This window comes from Hipposideros armiger, unplaced genomic scaffold, assembly GCF_001890085.2.
Source record: "Hipposideros armiger isolate ML-2016 unplaced genomic scaffold, ASM189008v1 scaffold_430, whole genome shotgun sequence".
Taxonomy (NCBI): domain Eukaryota; kingdom Metazoa; phylum Chordata; class Mammalia; order Chiroptera; family Hipposideridae; genus Hipposideros; species Hipposideros armiger.
Genome location: NW_017731780.1, coordinates 680,029 through 697,655, shown reverse-complemented (window position 1 = coordinate 697,655; position 17,627 = coordinate 680,029). Strand labels below are relative to the sequence as shown.

The following is a 17,627-nucleotide window of genomic DNA, read 5'->3' as shown; positions in this document are numbered from 1 at the left end:
GACGACTACAGTAACATGAGTTTCAACCTAAATGTTTGGCTGATTTTTCCATCTCACTGCTAAAATGAAGCATGAGAACCTCAAACTAGGTTTGAATGTTTTAACAACTGAAATTTTATGGGACTGCACATCCAAAAATCAGAGGGAAAAATACATTTATGTATGTCATCTGTGCCTTTCCTTCAGGGACATCATGACATATCAAAGTATATCTTTTCTGAGCCCACAAGTTTACAGAGTCAAAAATATTTGCTCTCCAGATTATTACTGATAACACTAAATGAAGACCTCATGAAAATGTTAAGGAGAGCGCACTGGCTCCAGTATTTAGAAGACAGGCTGGCTTGATGCAGAGCTGCATGTCCAAGGAATAATGAACATTCACTCGCTGGTTCTGGCTGTGCCAGTGAGCATCTGTTTATCGAGAGTCTCTGACTCTGAAGGTGAGGACACCTCTACCTGTCAGGTATCCTCCCCTCCATCTACTCTAGAGTTCAAGAATGGCTCAATGTGGGAGTGTGCCAAGAGAACAAAAGAACACAACGTGGACCTCAGGAAGCAAGAAACCCAGCCAAGTCCCCTCCCTGACTCTCATAAGCAGAACAAAATCTCATGCTCCAATACTGACTACTTTTTGTACTTCTCAGATGCAAGTGTAGGAAGTGGAAGCCTATAGGATCTTAGAATCTGTCCTCAATAGACTTGGAGGAATAGAAGGTGCATTTTAAAGAGAAAAAAAGACATTGAAAGACACTGAATATGCATATGGTTGTGCTATATAGAAGAATATGGAAATTCACAAGTTGGGCTTTGCGTAGCTTTATATTTCTAAGGCTCACATATGTAATGCAAAGTCTTTAGCTCCATAAAAATGGTCCAAGTCTGGCTCCCAATTGTTTGAAGGCCTCAGAGAGCCTTTAAACTCATTGGTATGTGAAAGTCAATCATGACAGAAACCTCTAAATAATTACTCTCAGCGATCAATTCTCAACAGAAGCAGTTCAGTAACTTGCTGACTCCACCCTTAACGGCAGTCTGCAGCTCAGTTACAGCCAACAAATTCTGCTGACTGAGGCCGGGACCACTGCTCCCATTCTCGCAGATCTGTGGGCCCCGATGGCATGACAGTGTGACAGGCTGGCTCAGGGCTTACAGACAGAGATGGATACAATGAAGACGTGCACTTAAAAATGAGAGAGAAATGTTCTACTCATGTTCACTCAGTTAATATTTGTAAAACTCAATAGCCCAGCTTTTTAAAATGAATAATTTCAGTATCCACTCATGCCTTTCTTCAAATGATTTCAACCCCCCCTTATAAAGTATTTTAGTCAGAAGTTAAATAAAATAACATCTTTCTTCTTGAATACTAACTTCTTAGTTTAGCTGTAAATGCAAGATGGCAGTGTGCTTCAACTTAATCCACATTTACAGTTGAGAATAATGCGATTCCCTGCCATTAAATAAACATAAGACATTTTAGTTAGCAATATAAACCTTACCAATGTCCTCACAACTGCTCTCTTAATATGAGAAACTTTAAAAAAAAAAGAAGCCTTATGTAATTTTTATTATATTCAGAGCCTCCCATTAGTTACAAAAGGAGGAACCCACTTATTAGCATGAGTCCCACAGAAGCTAAGTGGCTGCAGGATGAGAGCTGGTTACTTCACGCACCATCCTGCTAGGTCCCTTATCCCTGCTATAAAGGGACCCTATACTACAAGAGCTTGCATTCACTCAACAAACACTCATGAGCCACCTACTATGTGCCAGCTTTTCTGCTACAGACAGAAGACAGCCCCATCTTCAAGGAACCTTCAAGGGCCTAAAGTGCAGTTAAGAAAACAAGAAAGTAAATAATTACAAAAATTGCAAAAGTAGAAGCAACCAGAGCCTAAGGGACTGAGAGGATGGGTTCTACTCCTGAGGATATGGAGGGACTGGTTAAGTGAAGACGACGAAGCCTGAGCTGAGTATAAGGAACGGGCAGTGAGTGCTTCTTAGCTGTTCAGATTTTATGGTCTCATAAAATGTCCCTTCCAAAAATCTGGGGACACAACACGGGAAAACGAGCTTTTAATTTGCACTAAGAACACTTCAGACAAAATACCTTTTTACTACTACCGGCACATTATAAAAGGGCATTTTTTTTTAACACAAAAAGGAAGGGAGTACATCACTGCAGAATAAAGAACATTCTTTCAGTTTAGATTATATAAATTTAGCCTGATGATATGTTAGTATGATGTGTGTGTGTGTGTGTGTGTATACATTAATTTTTTTCCCCATTTCCCTGTGTCATGGTAAACATTTTGTCACCAAGCACCCCTGGTTCATAGATCCCCATTTGGAACCTCTGAGCTTGGGGAAGAGGACAGCGAGGGACAGGAAGAAGGAGGATAGAGAAAGGAGAGTGCTAGATGAGAGGGCACTTTCCCAGCTATCCCAGAAGGTCAAAGACAAGGACCAGAGAGAAAGCCGCACACAAAGGGAAGTGCTGAGAGGGCCAGTGGACCAGAAAAGGCCTGGAACAGATCAAAGAAGAGGCAGTGTATACTGATCCTGCCACTGGAAGCCACTGCGGAGACCACAGAAACCAGCACACACGTGGACAGCCATCTAAAGACCCACCTTGGGGAACTGCCTCAGCAGAGGCCAAGACATCTGGAAGGCATCACCTAGACCAGACAACACTGACCCACGGCCTGAAACTATGGTGCTATACAGCTCCTCCGGGACCCAGGTTCCAACCCAGATGGGGGTGCTCGGCAAAAGGAGGAAAACTACCCTTGAGAGAAGAGAACAGACCTGGACAGGAAGTCTGAACTGACCAAGTTTAAATCCTGAAGTTAGGTAGTCTGTTTAATAACCGGCACTTAACCACACTGTGGAAATGGCTCATCTTTAGGAATACAGGAAGCATGCACAAAATAATTCGGTTCTTTGGATTACTTAGGAACTCACCCACCACACACCAACTCATACTGTTTCATATATGCTTCAGAAAGAAAATTAAAATAGAAATTAAAAAAAAAATACTACTCTTTCCTGATAAAGTTGACAAGTATTGTGGAGGGAGGCTGACCTAAAGGCTGTAAAACTATCTGAGGCTTCTGAATGTCAGAAGGACTGGTGAGAGAAAAAGTTGTGTCAACAATGTTCAACGCATCAGGGGACTGACAAGTGGGGACTGTCCCTCTCTGACACATTGTCAGTCCCTGCTGGTCCAGCCACAGTGAGCAGAGTGTGAGGCCAGGGTGGGGGAGGGGCAGCTACCTCCTCCATGGATAAAGATAACAACATCAGCACACAGCGCTTCAAAGTCCACTAAAGTGTTCTCACTGAAGTCATCCTCCCACTTGACAGCCAATGTGACAGACAGGTCCCATGACAGTCACCTTCCTCCTATCACTCCTCCCCTTTTGGAGATGCTAGACTTGATGTTTCCAGAATGTCAGTACCTTGTCCAAGAAATAGAGTTAATAAATACCAAAGGACATTAAATCCAATTCAAATGTGTAATCTTGAGCTCCCTTCCCCCCTCCTTCCCACAGTAATTAAACCAACTTTTGGTCACTCCATATAGCAACGGACCCACAGCTGTGTAGACATCAGGGCATGTGTTATTTGTAGAGAGCTCCCACGGTTACTCAGCTACTGGGTTGCCTACCTTGGGCAAGCCAAAAGCAATCTTAGCTGCATTTTCCTCGTCTGTAAAAACTGATGTAACAATAACAATCCATCTCATAGGGTTGTTTTAAGAGTTGAAAGAAAATTTTGGAAACTCTCTAACCCAGACACAATTATTAGTTGCTAACAGCAACAACCTCATGAAACAAGCTTTTTAATTACTATCCTCACTTTACTTATGACCAAAGCTCAGCAACTTCTTCGTATGGCCAAGGGAACTTTCTGGGGTGATGAACACGTAGTATATCTTGACTGGTGTGTTGGTTACATAGATGTGTATTTGTCAAAACTCGTAATTGTACACGTAAGCTAGGTGCATTTCATGGTACTTAATTTTATCTAATTTTCTTCATGGATCATGTGGTCAGTAGACAGCTATAGATTCCTGAATACATCCATTAATACACATTGGAACCTATAGACGTTTTTCTTGGCTCTTGTTCTGTAATCCACCTTCCAACTAGTTCCTTCCCCCGCAATGTAAAACCTATTGTAGAATGTTGACTACACCTACTAACTACCAGTTTTTGTCTGATCTCATGGACATCAAACATGTTCTACTTATGCAGAATTTTGTGTTTTCCTGTTACTCTAGAATACAGATGGTACCAAAAAAAAGTATTGAAATTGTAATACAATGAATGGCACTAGCATTCATTTGATTAATGCCATCTTTTGAGCAAATATCATACTACACATTGCTACTGTAATTCAATTCAATTTTGAAAAGTAATACATAGATAGTATCTCTTAAAATGTGTACTTTTTTTTGGCACCCCCGGTATATTCACCAAGACCCTCCTAAAGGTGTTGGTCCCTGGCCATGGCCCTGGAGGGCATTATAGCCACAGACCTAAACAACCACCTTGTAAAGTAGGTCAGGACCACATACCAGATGTCTACAATCCCAAACCAATAGACATCTGAAAACTTAAAATACTGTCTCTCAGTCTAAGTCAGCATTTCTTCAACATTTCTTGAATAAGTAAATATAAAGGGTGTACTATTCTATGTATTCCTGATAGATAGGTAAACAAAATTAAATTCTTGCTCCTGTCGATATTATCTCATATTGTAGATTATATTCAGAATTCCATCAAAAAGTAAGCTTTTTCATGAAAATCAGTAAAAACTGTAAGATTAAAACAGTAAAACTAAATCCCAGGATAGTAGTGAGCCAATACAGGAGAGACTGTCCCTATAAAAGTGAAGAACTAAAACCAAACAACCATTTCACATGCAGTGCTTATCAAGAGCCACCATCAAGAATTGTATAGCTGGACTAATAAAATAATCTGATGTAAAGACTCTGCATTATTTATTTCTAAATTATATGCAGCTAGTTAAAGAAATTCCCCAAAAGGCAGCACAGGTTGTTTGGGAGAAATGGGGGGGGTAGACTGAATGGGCAGGGCAGAGGTTAAAACTAAAATAAAATATTTTCCTGAAAGTGTTAAATGTCCATGAACAACTCTGTTTATAATCTTTCAGCCAGTTGCCTTATCTCTTCAAAGTCCACTTGGCTAAAAGGAAATAATTTTCCATTACAGCGATGCCAAGGCCAATTGAAAAATGCCATGCTCTGTGTGTGTGTGTGTGTGTGTGTGTGTGTGTGTGTGTGTGTGTGTGTAGTTACGCAAGTTGGCACCTTACACTGTGCTTCCCAACCTTCATTAAACATCAACTTCCTGTACTCTTTACTTGAAAATGATTACCTGTGTTAGGTTTTCCACTGGCAAATAAAAGTTTCTTAACAAAGGTCAATGTATGTTCACACCTAACTCACAGAAGCAGCCCAAGGGAAGAGCCAATCTATGTAAAGGCACTTTTCAAGTCCTAACACTGTACATTCCTTGGAAGTCACTTTGGTAATAAGAACTGTGGATTCAGGGCTAGAAACCATGACTGATGCCCAGGGTATAGCTGGTTTTATGGGACATTCTCTTCCCAGTTCTGACTGACACCAGTCCTCATCTCCTAGTTAAATTTCTGCCAGGGATTAGCTCCATCTACCCATGCAGCTTTAAATGATGAAATGGGATTCAAAATTTCTATAGAAAAAAAAAAATGTTCAGAAAAATAGTAGTCCCTATTCAACGTGCATAACCTTGGATTGCTGTCTGTAAAATGGGTGCATTTTACAGTCTGTTATTGTACAATCCAATGATTCAAATGATTGTTCTGATAGAATTTTATTTGGTTCTTCTGGAAAGAAATCTGAAAACTATAAACTCTCATTGACATGTAATATATCACTGTAATGATATGTAACCCTCAATTTTCCATTTGTCTACTAATGTAATGGCTTACAAGATTTAACATTCTGTCTTATGTTGTATGGTTAGAAAATGGAAAAACAACTCATAATTCTAAGGTACGCTATCTGAAACGTTACACATCCTAACTACTGCATGTCTTTGATCTCATTTCAGCACCAATGTGAAGGAAATCCTAGCAACAGCAATTTATTACTTCTCACAGAATTAAAAGTAGTCAAGTAACAGTATCATACTGGGAGTGGGGAATGGAGCAGGAGGGGAGCACACTTGGGTTCTTGTCCTGGTTCCACAACTTAACTCATTGTAATATAAAACACCTACCCAACTAGTTCCAGTCCTCAATTTCTTCATATATAACACAAAGCTCTCACAACCTTCCCTGCCCAACTCACAGGGTTGATGACAATTGAATGAGAATGTCCTTCATAGTGTATTTACAAGGTACTTTCCAAAAACATAGGGAGTTATTATCTCACTTTGTTTGAAACATGAAAATTCAGAATTGCCTTAGTATTTAAATATATAAATGGTAACATTTTCTGACCAAAACTCTTAAATACGAATGCTGTTAGATGAAGCTACAGGTTCAAGATTAGAACAGAGGATGATGACATTACTTTAAAATCCTCAAGTGCTTTATTGGTTCAAAGTGATGGCTGAACGTTAAGCGCTTTTAGAATGTGCTGATAGCAAACCGGCAACAGAATTTACAGACTTTATACCAAAGATGAAAGTACGTGCTTTGATTTATTTTTAAATGCAGTGCAAATATAATAAAATACCAGCAACTCACTAAACAAACTCAAAAAAACCAAGAGGTGACAAAGCTGGAGTCCGAGAATAAGTAATCGCAACTGTTACTGGTACCAACCAACTCTTTTTAAGGAAGAGGAAAGTTATTGGGCTCCTGTGCCTGGAATTTAGTTCCCAAGAGAGAGCACCAACAGATGCAAGCAACACCTCCAACAAAGGAGAGTGGAAGAAATTAAATGAAGCTTCTTGTCCATGAATCAGAAGATTAAAACAAGAAATGAAGGAAGGTATTAGCACTTATTCACTATTGTTCTACATACCTGACATTGTGGTAGAGCAACCTCAAGAAAGAGGTGTTATCCCCACTGTTCCATGAGGTGACAGGTGCAAAGGCAAGGATGTAATTTACCCAAAAATCGCGTGACCTAACACAGAAGGCTCCGAGAAGAACCCAGCTTGGTCTAACTTTGAAGTCTGTGCATACTCCAGACCTCCTGTACCCAATGTTCTGGATACCAGTAACATTTTTTCCAATTCTATAACAAAGTATGTCTCCAAGGTTTCATAATAGACATCAGGGTGAGCAAAATCTAGCAAAAAGTTGACTCGTCTCCATTTTATTATCCCAATTTTAATAAAAACAGGAGGAAAGAGAGAAAGACAGGAACACCTTGCCTGTAGGTTTCTACTTATACCATATAAGTAGAAAATAGTTTTCATTTGATTATGTACCTATAAGGTTATAAATTTTAAATATTTAGCCGAAGATACAACTAACATTTTCTACCAAAATAGTCACATCTGCAATATAAAGTCATTTAATGTTTTTCATAAAAAGAGAAATGCAGGCTTTTTTCTATCGCCATTACTTTTTCATTGATTAGACCCATTCTTCTTATCTTGGAAATAAAATGAATTAGTAAATCCCTCTGTATATTTGTCATGACTATCTCCATAAAGCACCATCAGAACTTTTTAAGCATTACACAAAAAATTTAATACTTAGGAGGATTAAATCCAATCCAATAACCATCAATTCTAGTGAACCAATCAAAAAGTTTTCCAGAAATACAAAACTACTCTGAAACACAAATCTTATTAATATAATAAGAGAAAGAAGAATCCCAGGCTGAAAATTCATCATTTAAAATGTAAATACATATTTCTCTAAACAAGAAACAGCCCAAAGTCTCTATTCATGAGAAATTGTCAACTTGTGATTGCACAAATGGAAAATGTCACAAAGTCTCACAAGTGGAATTAAGTCTGTACAAGTATTTTCACATGGGTGTCTGCCAGGTGTTTTCAGAATGGCACTTTATTAAAACATGGAATTATAACTCAGAAGGATAAGAACCTTATACCTTCCAGCTCTACGTCAGCCTAACTCCTAACAGCACAGCCTTTCAGAGACACAAGGCCACACTGAGCTGCCGCCCTCTCTTCTGCTTGCTGCACACTTCACAGTGGATGAGGGGGCAGGCACGAGGAGAGGACAAGGAAGAAAATCCAGAAAAGCCGTAAGGAAACTAATATCTCTGGCTCAAAAGACAGTCTAGTAGCTGTGACTAACTGAAGAAAGAATTTCAAACTCCCATGCGATCACAGCTCTCGAGTTATTCCAGGCTACATCTGGTACAAATAATGCTATAAAGGCAAATGCACCCAGCATCCTAAGGTTTAAAACCCTCTTCTCAAGAAACTTACAAGATGTAACAAAAAAGCTATTGGAAAATGTCACTAAAAAGATTACCCAGAGAAAGTGAAAGCACAGACTGTAGTGCTAAGTATCTTGCCTCTCACCTCTTTTGAAGTGAGAAGGAAAAGAGAAAAGGGATCAAGGTTCAGAAGTCCTAACATAATAAAAAATATCAAAACAGCTTTAGGTTTACCAAAATTTGGTCGAGGTAGCAGACAGAATGCCCAATGTATGGCAGAACGTTAACGGCTTGGGAGACTATTTCTAGCAACCTGAACATTTCCAAAACTGTACTTTTCACAATGGTTGAGGCTTTCTGACTGACTGCCCTGAGAACAACATCTGCTTTGCACAGCGTTCAGTCCATGGAAAATGCTCAATACATGGTTTGAGGCTGGTGAAAATCAAACTTAAGATGCTAACAGCAAGGATTTTTACTCATGCCTTTTGTTTACCATCTAACATGAAAACATAATCCTAACTACACACTGTGTATATGTGACTTGGTTCCACCTAGGAGGGGTCTAGATTGAGGATCTAATAAAACAAGTCCATTTTTCTTAGTAGAAAATTTTATTTTACCCTTTGTAACCCATTTCCCGTTTTTCCAGTCTTTCTCTCTCCCCAGCAAGTAGGACTTATGCAATCCTCCCTTGAATTACAGTCTATTGGGGTGGGTCAGTAGAAATGTGCAAACATGGTTCAATTCTATAATTCACCTAAGAATGAGATGACTGTGGTGTAGCAGTTCACTGTATAATAAAATGGAGACTTTTTATAGCTCAAGGTGATTTAACTAGTAGTTCTTGTAAGTACAGCTTAGTCAACTTGAGACAGAGGTTAGGGGAAGGGGTTGGGCCCATGTTTGAATGCCATCTCTTAGACTGCTTCTATTATACTGGCTTCTATTCCACGAAGCTAGCCAAGCGAGCTATGGGTTAAAAGGGCATGCAGTTTCAACTCGGTATCATTCATTGTTAACAGTCACCAAAACTGTCTACAAGATAAACATAAGAGAGAACTCATTTGTCACTGAACACTGTTAAACACATCATGTGTTCCAAACTGCTTATCTGAAATGAGGTAAAGAAATATTGACTTCTTTTTCAGAACTGGGATTTATGTAAATAATACCCGAATTAAACATTATAAGGTTTCCAACGCAGGAAAAATATAGAAGCAGGCTAACCCAACAGTCAAGACTCAATGAACTCTGCCATTGACGTTATTTGAGCTATACATTTTATTTGCCCAAGAATGTACATTTACATCTCTCCTTCCTGCTCTTCTGATAAGTGTGACTCTCTCCTAGAGGGAATCCTTTCTCAAAGACAAAAGAGAACACAAAATGTCCTACAATGTTTTAGTTAATTGTAGATCAGGGTTATTAGGATTGATTGGCCTTCAAACCTAAACACTAATTTTCTTTTCTTTGCATTGAGCTTAAATATAAACAGACAGGGCACAAATATTTAAAAGTATTTAAAAGAATGATCATAATTTAATGGCTTTCAATGGCACCCTACCTGGAAGACGGATGGATGTGTTGTTCCCAGTCGGTTTTGTTCCCCGTTTTTGCTCTTCTTCTGGCCGTGTGCACACAACGGGAGACTGGCCAGGCCTGCCCTTCCGCTCAGCACAACTCTTACTGAAACATGAAATCAGCACAATTTCAGACAAAAATGACACTACCTGGAAGTCATTTCCTTGCAACCTCTTTTCCGCAGCCAGCTAGTTTGTGAAACTTACGGCCTGCACTTGCACGTCACCTTTCACTGCCCAAAAACAATCTATCCAACCCTACTCAAGAAGAAAACATATTTATTTCCTCAAGAGAAACTTTAAGTGACTTCAAAACTCTCTTCATTTTACAACTTCAAAATGAAACAAAACGTCTAGGTTTACAATAAAGTTAGGGTGTGTGACTTGTCTTACTTTTACTCACGGGGAAGTAATGTGTGCATAAAAACATTCATTAATGTAGACCTGGGCCTATTCGCAAGAGTTAAATACAGTTTATCTTTAAGTAAATACGTTTTCATTTCTCTTCAATATGGGGCTTAAACTGAAGGTTAAGGAAAATCTACCAGCTTTAATGAACAAAAATAAGGCTTTAGAATCAAAGATCTTTTATATGCAAATATGTACTTCTGAAGTGCTTGAAAGCTATTTACTTTAGTAAAACACCTCTAGATTCAAGCTTGTTTTCACTCTAAATCTGCTGAACAAACCTTTCTTACTTGATGGTATAACAGCCATCAGAGCAATCACAAATTGCAAATTAGCTTAAGAGTGTATGAAAACGAAATTTTATGGTATGTATCTATCTAGATAATGAGGATTAGCATCCAAATCTGTCATCCTCAAAATGGGGAAAAAATCTTTTTTATCTTCAGCCAAGTGAACAAGAAAAAGTCATGTATTAATATCATGGATATTTATCCACATAAAAAAGAGTAATAACTACTGATTTCAAAGAATATTGAGGTCATTTTGAAAAATAACTATCATCACAGCAATCTTTTATAAAGCTTGGTTTAGAAATATGTTTTTAGAAGCAGTAACTGCAGGTCAAACTCAGTTTCTGGTTATACTGGACTGTCCTAAGCCAAGGATGGGGAGCCCTGGTCAAATTTCAGGCTGGCTAAGGTCATACCATCTCATCTAATCCCCCTTCTTTCTCTCTTCCTTTCCTTCCATTTTTTTTAAATAAAAATCAGGGTGGGGTCACTCATCCTCAGTCATTCCTCTGGAGGCCACAACAAGGCACCATTGCCCAAGAACCTGCCAGCTGAGGGGTGGTGGTCTCCTGCAATGCCTCAAGAGAAAGTCTGGGACTGTTTCTTAGTGCACCAAAGACATACAGCATATACCAAACTCATCCTCACCACTCAGGTACGGTCCCCTGCTTATTCTCAGGCTCTGAAAGATGGAGAGTGAAAGAAAGGGGCTCAGACTCTGGAGAAGAGCGCTCTCAGCGAGGCCTTTACAAGTATCCAGGGTGTCTTGAAGCTTCCATAGCATGAAAAGAGAACTCAAGTTTGGGGAATCAGTAAGGCTTATTTTCCTCGATTCAAATAAATCGTTTAATTTTTGAATAGTGTTAGAAAATCAACTTGGGAAAATGTATAACTACATATACATCCAACTACACACTAAGAAAGACACATTAGGATGAAACTACAATGATGAATATAAAAAGATTCTAGCAAAATAATACTACTGATGAACAACAAAAAAATAAGTGGATTGTGAGCCCAATTTACATAATCACAGAATAACAGCTCTGAAAGACTTTTATTCCCTGAAATTTAAAACTTTCTGCTTTGATTTCCAAGAATGTTGTTCCTTAGAGGTCTATACCATGCACAACTATTTCTCATCTACAAACACAATCTGTTTTGCAACGGTCTACTCCAGCGCATGGAGTTCCTATAATGCGTGTGAAAAGAATCTAATTCAGAATTTGGGTGGGTGGGGGTGGGGATTCTTTTAAAAGTCATCTTCTGCCACTCTCCTATGTAGTTCTTAGCTATGATTCAGGAGCATTAAAATTTTGTTTTTGAGAAAGTCAACAGATTTGATTACATCAATTAAAGCATATAATGACTATAAGTTAAAACCACCATAAACATGTGTTATGTGTTTTTCTTTATAAGGCAAAGACAAAAATGGAAAAAAGTATCTGCAATATGAAAAGCAAAAGTTTCCTATCAAGCCATAAAAAGCTCTTATGGATAGACAAAAACTAATATCCCAGGAGAAAAATATGGCACTACATTCAATTAAAAGGGAAGAAAAGTGGACAATAACTACATTTTTTTGGTGTTCAACATCATTTGTAATCAAAGAAATGGAAGATAAACAGAGATAATACTGTTCATCTATAAAGCTGGCAGTAATTATTTTTTCCTTTTAAGGATGCTTTCTCATAGTAACAAGAATATAGTAACACAGGAGTGCTGGTGGGAGCATACTTTGGTATACCATATTTTGAAAAGCAAATAGTCAATCTGTATTAAGAGATCTTTGAATCATCAACTGTATTTCAAGGACTCCATCTAAGGAACTATGTCCTGTAGATAAAATTTTATAAAGGATATTTGTTGCTTCAGTACATATTTAATAACAATAGTTGGAAATAAGTTAAAAGTTTAGCTGTAAAGAAATGGCTAAATTGTTACATCTAGATAATGTAATATTAAGTAGCCATTCTTGAAGAACTATAATAGCACAGAAACCTTTTTATATGTTAAGCAAAAAGAAAAAAAAAATCAGCATGCAACAGTATATTTGTATAAACTACATAATTGTAAAAAATAAATGTTTTGTGTTATATATTAACAAGTATAAAGAAAATATGAATTGTGATTATCTTTGATGTGGAATGATTGAACTCTTACACTTTTTCTCAATCTACCAATTTTTATACAGCAAGCATGCCTTATATTTGAAACTGTAATATACAAGGCCAACAGAACAGGGCTATTAAGTGACATGCTCTTTAAATGCTTAAGGCAGTTTTGTTTCTAAGAAATACCAAAAGAAATCTAGCTAGAATTTTATAATCCTACATAATACTCCAAAATTATAATCTTCAATTACTGATAACATAATTAAAAGGTGCAGTCTTCTACAAGCACTATATTTGCTCCACATAATGCTGATAAAAAAAAATGGGTGGAGAGGTTGGTGCAAGTTAAATAAGTAACAATACATTATTTTAAATTAAATTCCACTCCTCAGGTTTCTGGTTTTGTTTTGTTTTTAGGATAAGTAGTGCTAATCATTTCTTTGTATAACTTTCCTTATGCAATATTGTAATTGAGGGGGAAAAAAATCTATTAATACTTTATACATTGTAACACGCTATTGAAATAAGGCATCATTGTTTCAATTTAAATTGTCCATCATTTCCTGCCCTAATTATCCCTGAAAAAGAAGTTTATCTACAGAACTGCAATTCCAACTATGTAATTCCTTTTAGTGTTAACCGAACACTGTTATCTGGGTGTATCTAGACTCCTTAAGAAAGTCCTAGGTTCCCAGGAAGCAGCGACTTTCATTTGTTTTTCCACCTCCCTCTTCTTTCCTCCACTCCTAACACCTCTATGCCCACCCTCCAACCCAGACCTGGGGATTTAGATGATGACTGAATCCCCATCACCTGGAGAAAAAAGAACGCCTTCATCCTCCCCACCCCCAACCCTGCCCCTGTGTTCTGCCTAAAACTTTGATTTTATTCAAACAAACAAAAAACACCGAATTTCTTTTTTTAGGACGCAGACTACTTAAAACAATATTAATAGAACATGTGAAACTTTATGCAAGCTAAATAACGACTTAATCTCACCATGCCTACTCCAAAAGTAATTAATCCGAGTCAAAATCAACAAATAACTTAGTAGAAAAGAGCATGTCTTAAAAGGAGAGGACAGAAAGATTTAAGTCAACATCAATCCACTGATTACTAAAGAGGAATCAGCCAGGTGACCTTAGGGGTGTGTTTTTCTAAAGAGCTAGAGAAACCCACGCGAACCGCAGGAAGCAATAAGGGAAGGGATGAGAGTCCCTTGGGAATTGCAGCAACTCCCATTAAAGCCATTTTCAGCCCTGATGACTTATGCTGAGAATGGACCCAAGCGAACCGCCCAGCGCGAGGTCTGGGGCCGCTGGGCCCTGGCGGGTCAAGTGTCTGGTGGGCGGCTTCCGGCTGAAGGTACAAGCCTGTCAGTCTGCAGTCCGCATAACTGAGTCTACTGTAAAGCCCTTCGGTCTCTTTCAAGGTGACAGCTACGAGATCCGCATCCGTCCCTTCCGCACGAGCTTTGCTGTCCCCACGTGAGACCTGCTCTATACAGCCTCCGCTCCGCTGGGGCTGCCTCTTCCCCACTTCCCCAACTTTGGCACCCAAGCTGCTAGAATACCCGCCCCCTCCCCCCAAGCCAGCCCCGTCACCCTGCGACGGTGGTTTTCACCATGTCCTCTCTCCACCTCACGCGCGATCCCCACCACGGACAGGCTGGGACGCAGGAATCCACTCAACTCCGCACTTACCCGCAGTTCTTCGTATCCAACCGCGAGCCCTCCCGGGAGCAAGCAATAGCGGGGAGACGAGCACTCGGAGCCCAAGCGCCCTTTGGACCCGCGGCGGAGGCGCTCCAGGCCCACCCTGGAGGCCGGCGGTGCAATCTGTGCCCGCCGGGCAGCGTCTGCACCTGGGAACACACGGCTCGTCCCCACCCCCACCCGCACGCCGGCGGCGGTTTCTGCCCGGCGGGATCCGGGAGTCCTGGGCACCGCAGGCCCCCGCCTCTCGGGCAGCCGAGGGGTGGAGCAAGGGCGGGGAGTTCGGGAAACTTGTAAATACACAGGCTCCGCCGCCTCTGCCCCCTTCACCCGCTGCGGCTCCTTCCAGGCGGCCCCAGCCTGCGCCGCGCAGCTGGAGACAAAGGCCAGGCGGCGTCCGAGGGGGCTGCGCCCCTAAAAACTTCAAAGACGCGCGAGGCTGTACCTTGGCGCGCCAGTTCCGGAGGCTCACGCGGCGCTCAGCTCGTCCGCTGGCTCCCTGCTGGCGCTCCCAGGTCCCAATCCCGAGGCCCCGAGCGCTCCCAGGCTAAATGCGGACGCACCTCGTGCCCCCGGTGTCCGCCCTGGACTGCGCTGCACCTGTTGCCACTTGGCGACGCTGCGCCCCGGGGCTGCCGCCTGCGCACCTGGCTGAACTTCACGTCCGACACCGCGCAGGTCTCCGCAGGCTCCTGGAACTCTGCAGCGCCCAGTGCTGGGGGCCCCAGGCCGGGCTGCAGAGAGGATCTGCCTCCTGCTGCCCTCCTGACACCTGTGTTCCCGGTGCGAGCTCTCAGACTTGGTGCCAGCGGTGGGGCATTGCAGCGAGGGAAGTCCGCGTGTGGGGTCGGGCGTCGGAAGGTTGCAGAATTCTCAGGGCGAAGCTTTGCAAAAAAAACCCACAACAACAACAGCGGGAATTGTCGCTTCAGAGTGTCCGACACCGGGTCTCTTTATTCACTCAAGAAATGAGCTCCAGCTGTTAGAACATCCAATAAAAAGTGCGAAGGAGAATAGAACACCAAAGGGAGAAACGAGGCCCAACCCACTTTTCAATAAACACAAATCAAGCCCTTCCTCTTTTCTAAACCCAACAAATTTTATTCTTATTAGGCCCATTTTTAGGCGTATTTTTAAATCAAAGCTTTTCCACAGATGCCTTTATACTTACAAGACATGTAAATTACTGAGTCATTAAGTCAGACAACCTGAGTCCAAAATTTTAGAAAAATAATAATTATCTGGTTTGGATTTGCTAAGAGCTTTTAAGAGAAGTAAGCTTTTTTTCCTGAGACTTAATCCGAGGATACTGTATTTGACAGTTTCTGTACTATACATTAGATCAACTAACAGCTGTATTGCCATTTACAGTTGTAAACTCTTTTCACATCTACAGTGTTCCATTATTTCCTCAACAAGACCCAGGGGAATATCATCAGATTATTATCTCCATTTTTCAACTGAGGAAATAGAAGGACAGAAAGGCCAAGAAACTTGCTCAAGGTCACACAGCTAGCAAAGGGCAAGTGCAACTGCAACAGGCCTAACTCCTAATCTTCTCTTTTTATCCCATTACATGATGACACCACTCACGTGCTTTTGAAGTTCCTGCTGAAAAGACAGATATGTAAGTAAGTATGACTTGAGGAAAAGTCATGTGATTATTTTTAGATATACAGCATTAAACACCATTGAATGGTTTTCCCTTATGCAAAAGCAACATAAACAAACCACTGGCATTGTTTCTGCAAGTCACCAGGCAGTTATGCTAATCAGTAGCACGCCTCCTCGTTAAATACAATACTCCAAGTGTTAAACATACCATTTAATCTGTGTAACCCTCAGGTGACCCAGATGATTTGGAGCAACTGCCACCCCCACCCCCCAACGTACACACACACACACACACACACACACACACACACACACACACACACACAGTTCTACTGTGTGGTTTAGTTATATCTATAAATATGGAACCTGTTTTCCGTGAGATAGATTTTTCCATGAGATAGATTAAAGAAAAAAACAAAACAAAAACAAACACACCTTCTCCTAAGTGATAAGTAATTAGAAGCAACTTTTGTAGCCCAGAAGTTACCTTTTAGAGACATCATTTAGGGACTCTGTCAAGGCAAATATGCTTGAATGGGGCCTGCTGACTTTTCTTTCCATCTTGGTTCTGGGCATGTTGCCATGTTCTTGATCTCTGAAACTTTAATGGTGACCTGCTACAGACTTCATAAACAACATTAAGGGTCAGATAATAACCCCACAAAACTTTGTGGCCCTTTGCCCTAAAAAAAGGTTAGCATAATTTTTTTTCTCCATTAGAAAATTGCAAGTTAAAGCTACATTGAGGAACTAGTTTTTACTTATCAGATTGGCAAAGATTAGAACGTTTCATAACCACTGTGTTGGCAAAAGTGTCAAGGAATGGGTAGTCCCAAAGCAGATGTGCATGTAAATTAAAATGACCTCCATTGAGGGCACTTCACAATACTTAACAAAATTATGCACATAACCTTTGAGCCAGTAAGTCTACATATAAGACTTCATCTTGCAACACACATGAGAAGTGGCAAGTATACATAAGCTTGTCCATGTCAACATCATTATAATAAGATTAAAAAATGGATAAATGTTCTACTTCATAGTCGGTGTAGAGGCCTGACCACCGCACTGTATATCTGAAGCTGATGTTGAAGAATATTGTATGTCAACTATAATTATATATACATATAGTCACGGGACGTGGAGTAGACAATGGGAATGGAGTCAATGAAATTGTAATAGATAAGTATGATATCGGGGGTGGGAGGGCAGTGGATGGGGGAGGGGGTGTTTCAGTGTGAAGGGTAAAAAGGATAACTATTGCATTGTTCTGTACGCCTGAAACTAACAATAAATAAATAAGTAAATAAATAAAAATGTATAAATGTTCATTAATAAAGGACTGGTAAATTGTGAAACACCTTAACATTACATCCTATGAAGGCTTTTAAAATGAGAAGGTTCTTTGTACTTTTATGAAATAATCTTCAAGATACAATTATGTGCACAACTTTTTGAAATGTAAAACAAGTATGTTACACTTTCTTTCGAAAAAGGTGAAATTATGTACATTTGTATGT

At 40.1% G+C, this 17,627-nt stretch overlaps 1 protein-coding gene across 4 annotated transcripts in view; it reads right to left on the bottom strand.

The window, feature by feature from the left end:
- The window catches only part of MTUS1 (microtubule associated scaffold protein 1), a 147,800-nt gene extending 132,695 nt beyond the window's left edge, over positions 1-15,105 (bottom strand). Inside the window, exons 1-3 of one of the 4 annotated variants that reach the window (XM_019664778.1) lie at positions 14,939-15,105; positions 9,951-10,072; positions 1,767-1,828 (exon numbers count right to left, since the gene is read on the bottom strand). Coding sequence is in view for 1 of the 4 variants with exons in the window: in XM_019664780.1 (XP_019520325.1) it covers positions 9,951-10,072; positions 11,313-11,448 (258 nt within the window). In the remaining 3 variants the exon portion in view is untranslated. Of the gene's footprint in view, positions 1-1,766; positions 1,829-9,950; positions 10,073-11,312; positions 11,464-14,938 lie in introns of those variants that run through there. The other 3 variants (XM_019664777.1, XM_019664779.1, XM_019664780.1) reach the window with 3 other exon arrangements.
- Positions 15,106-17,627: the final 2,522 nt, after the last annotated feature.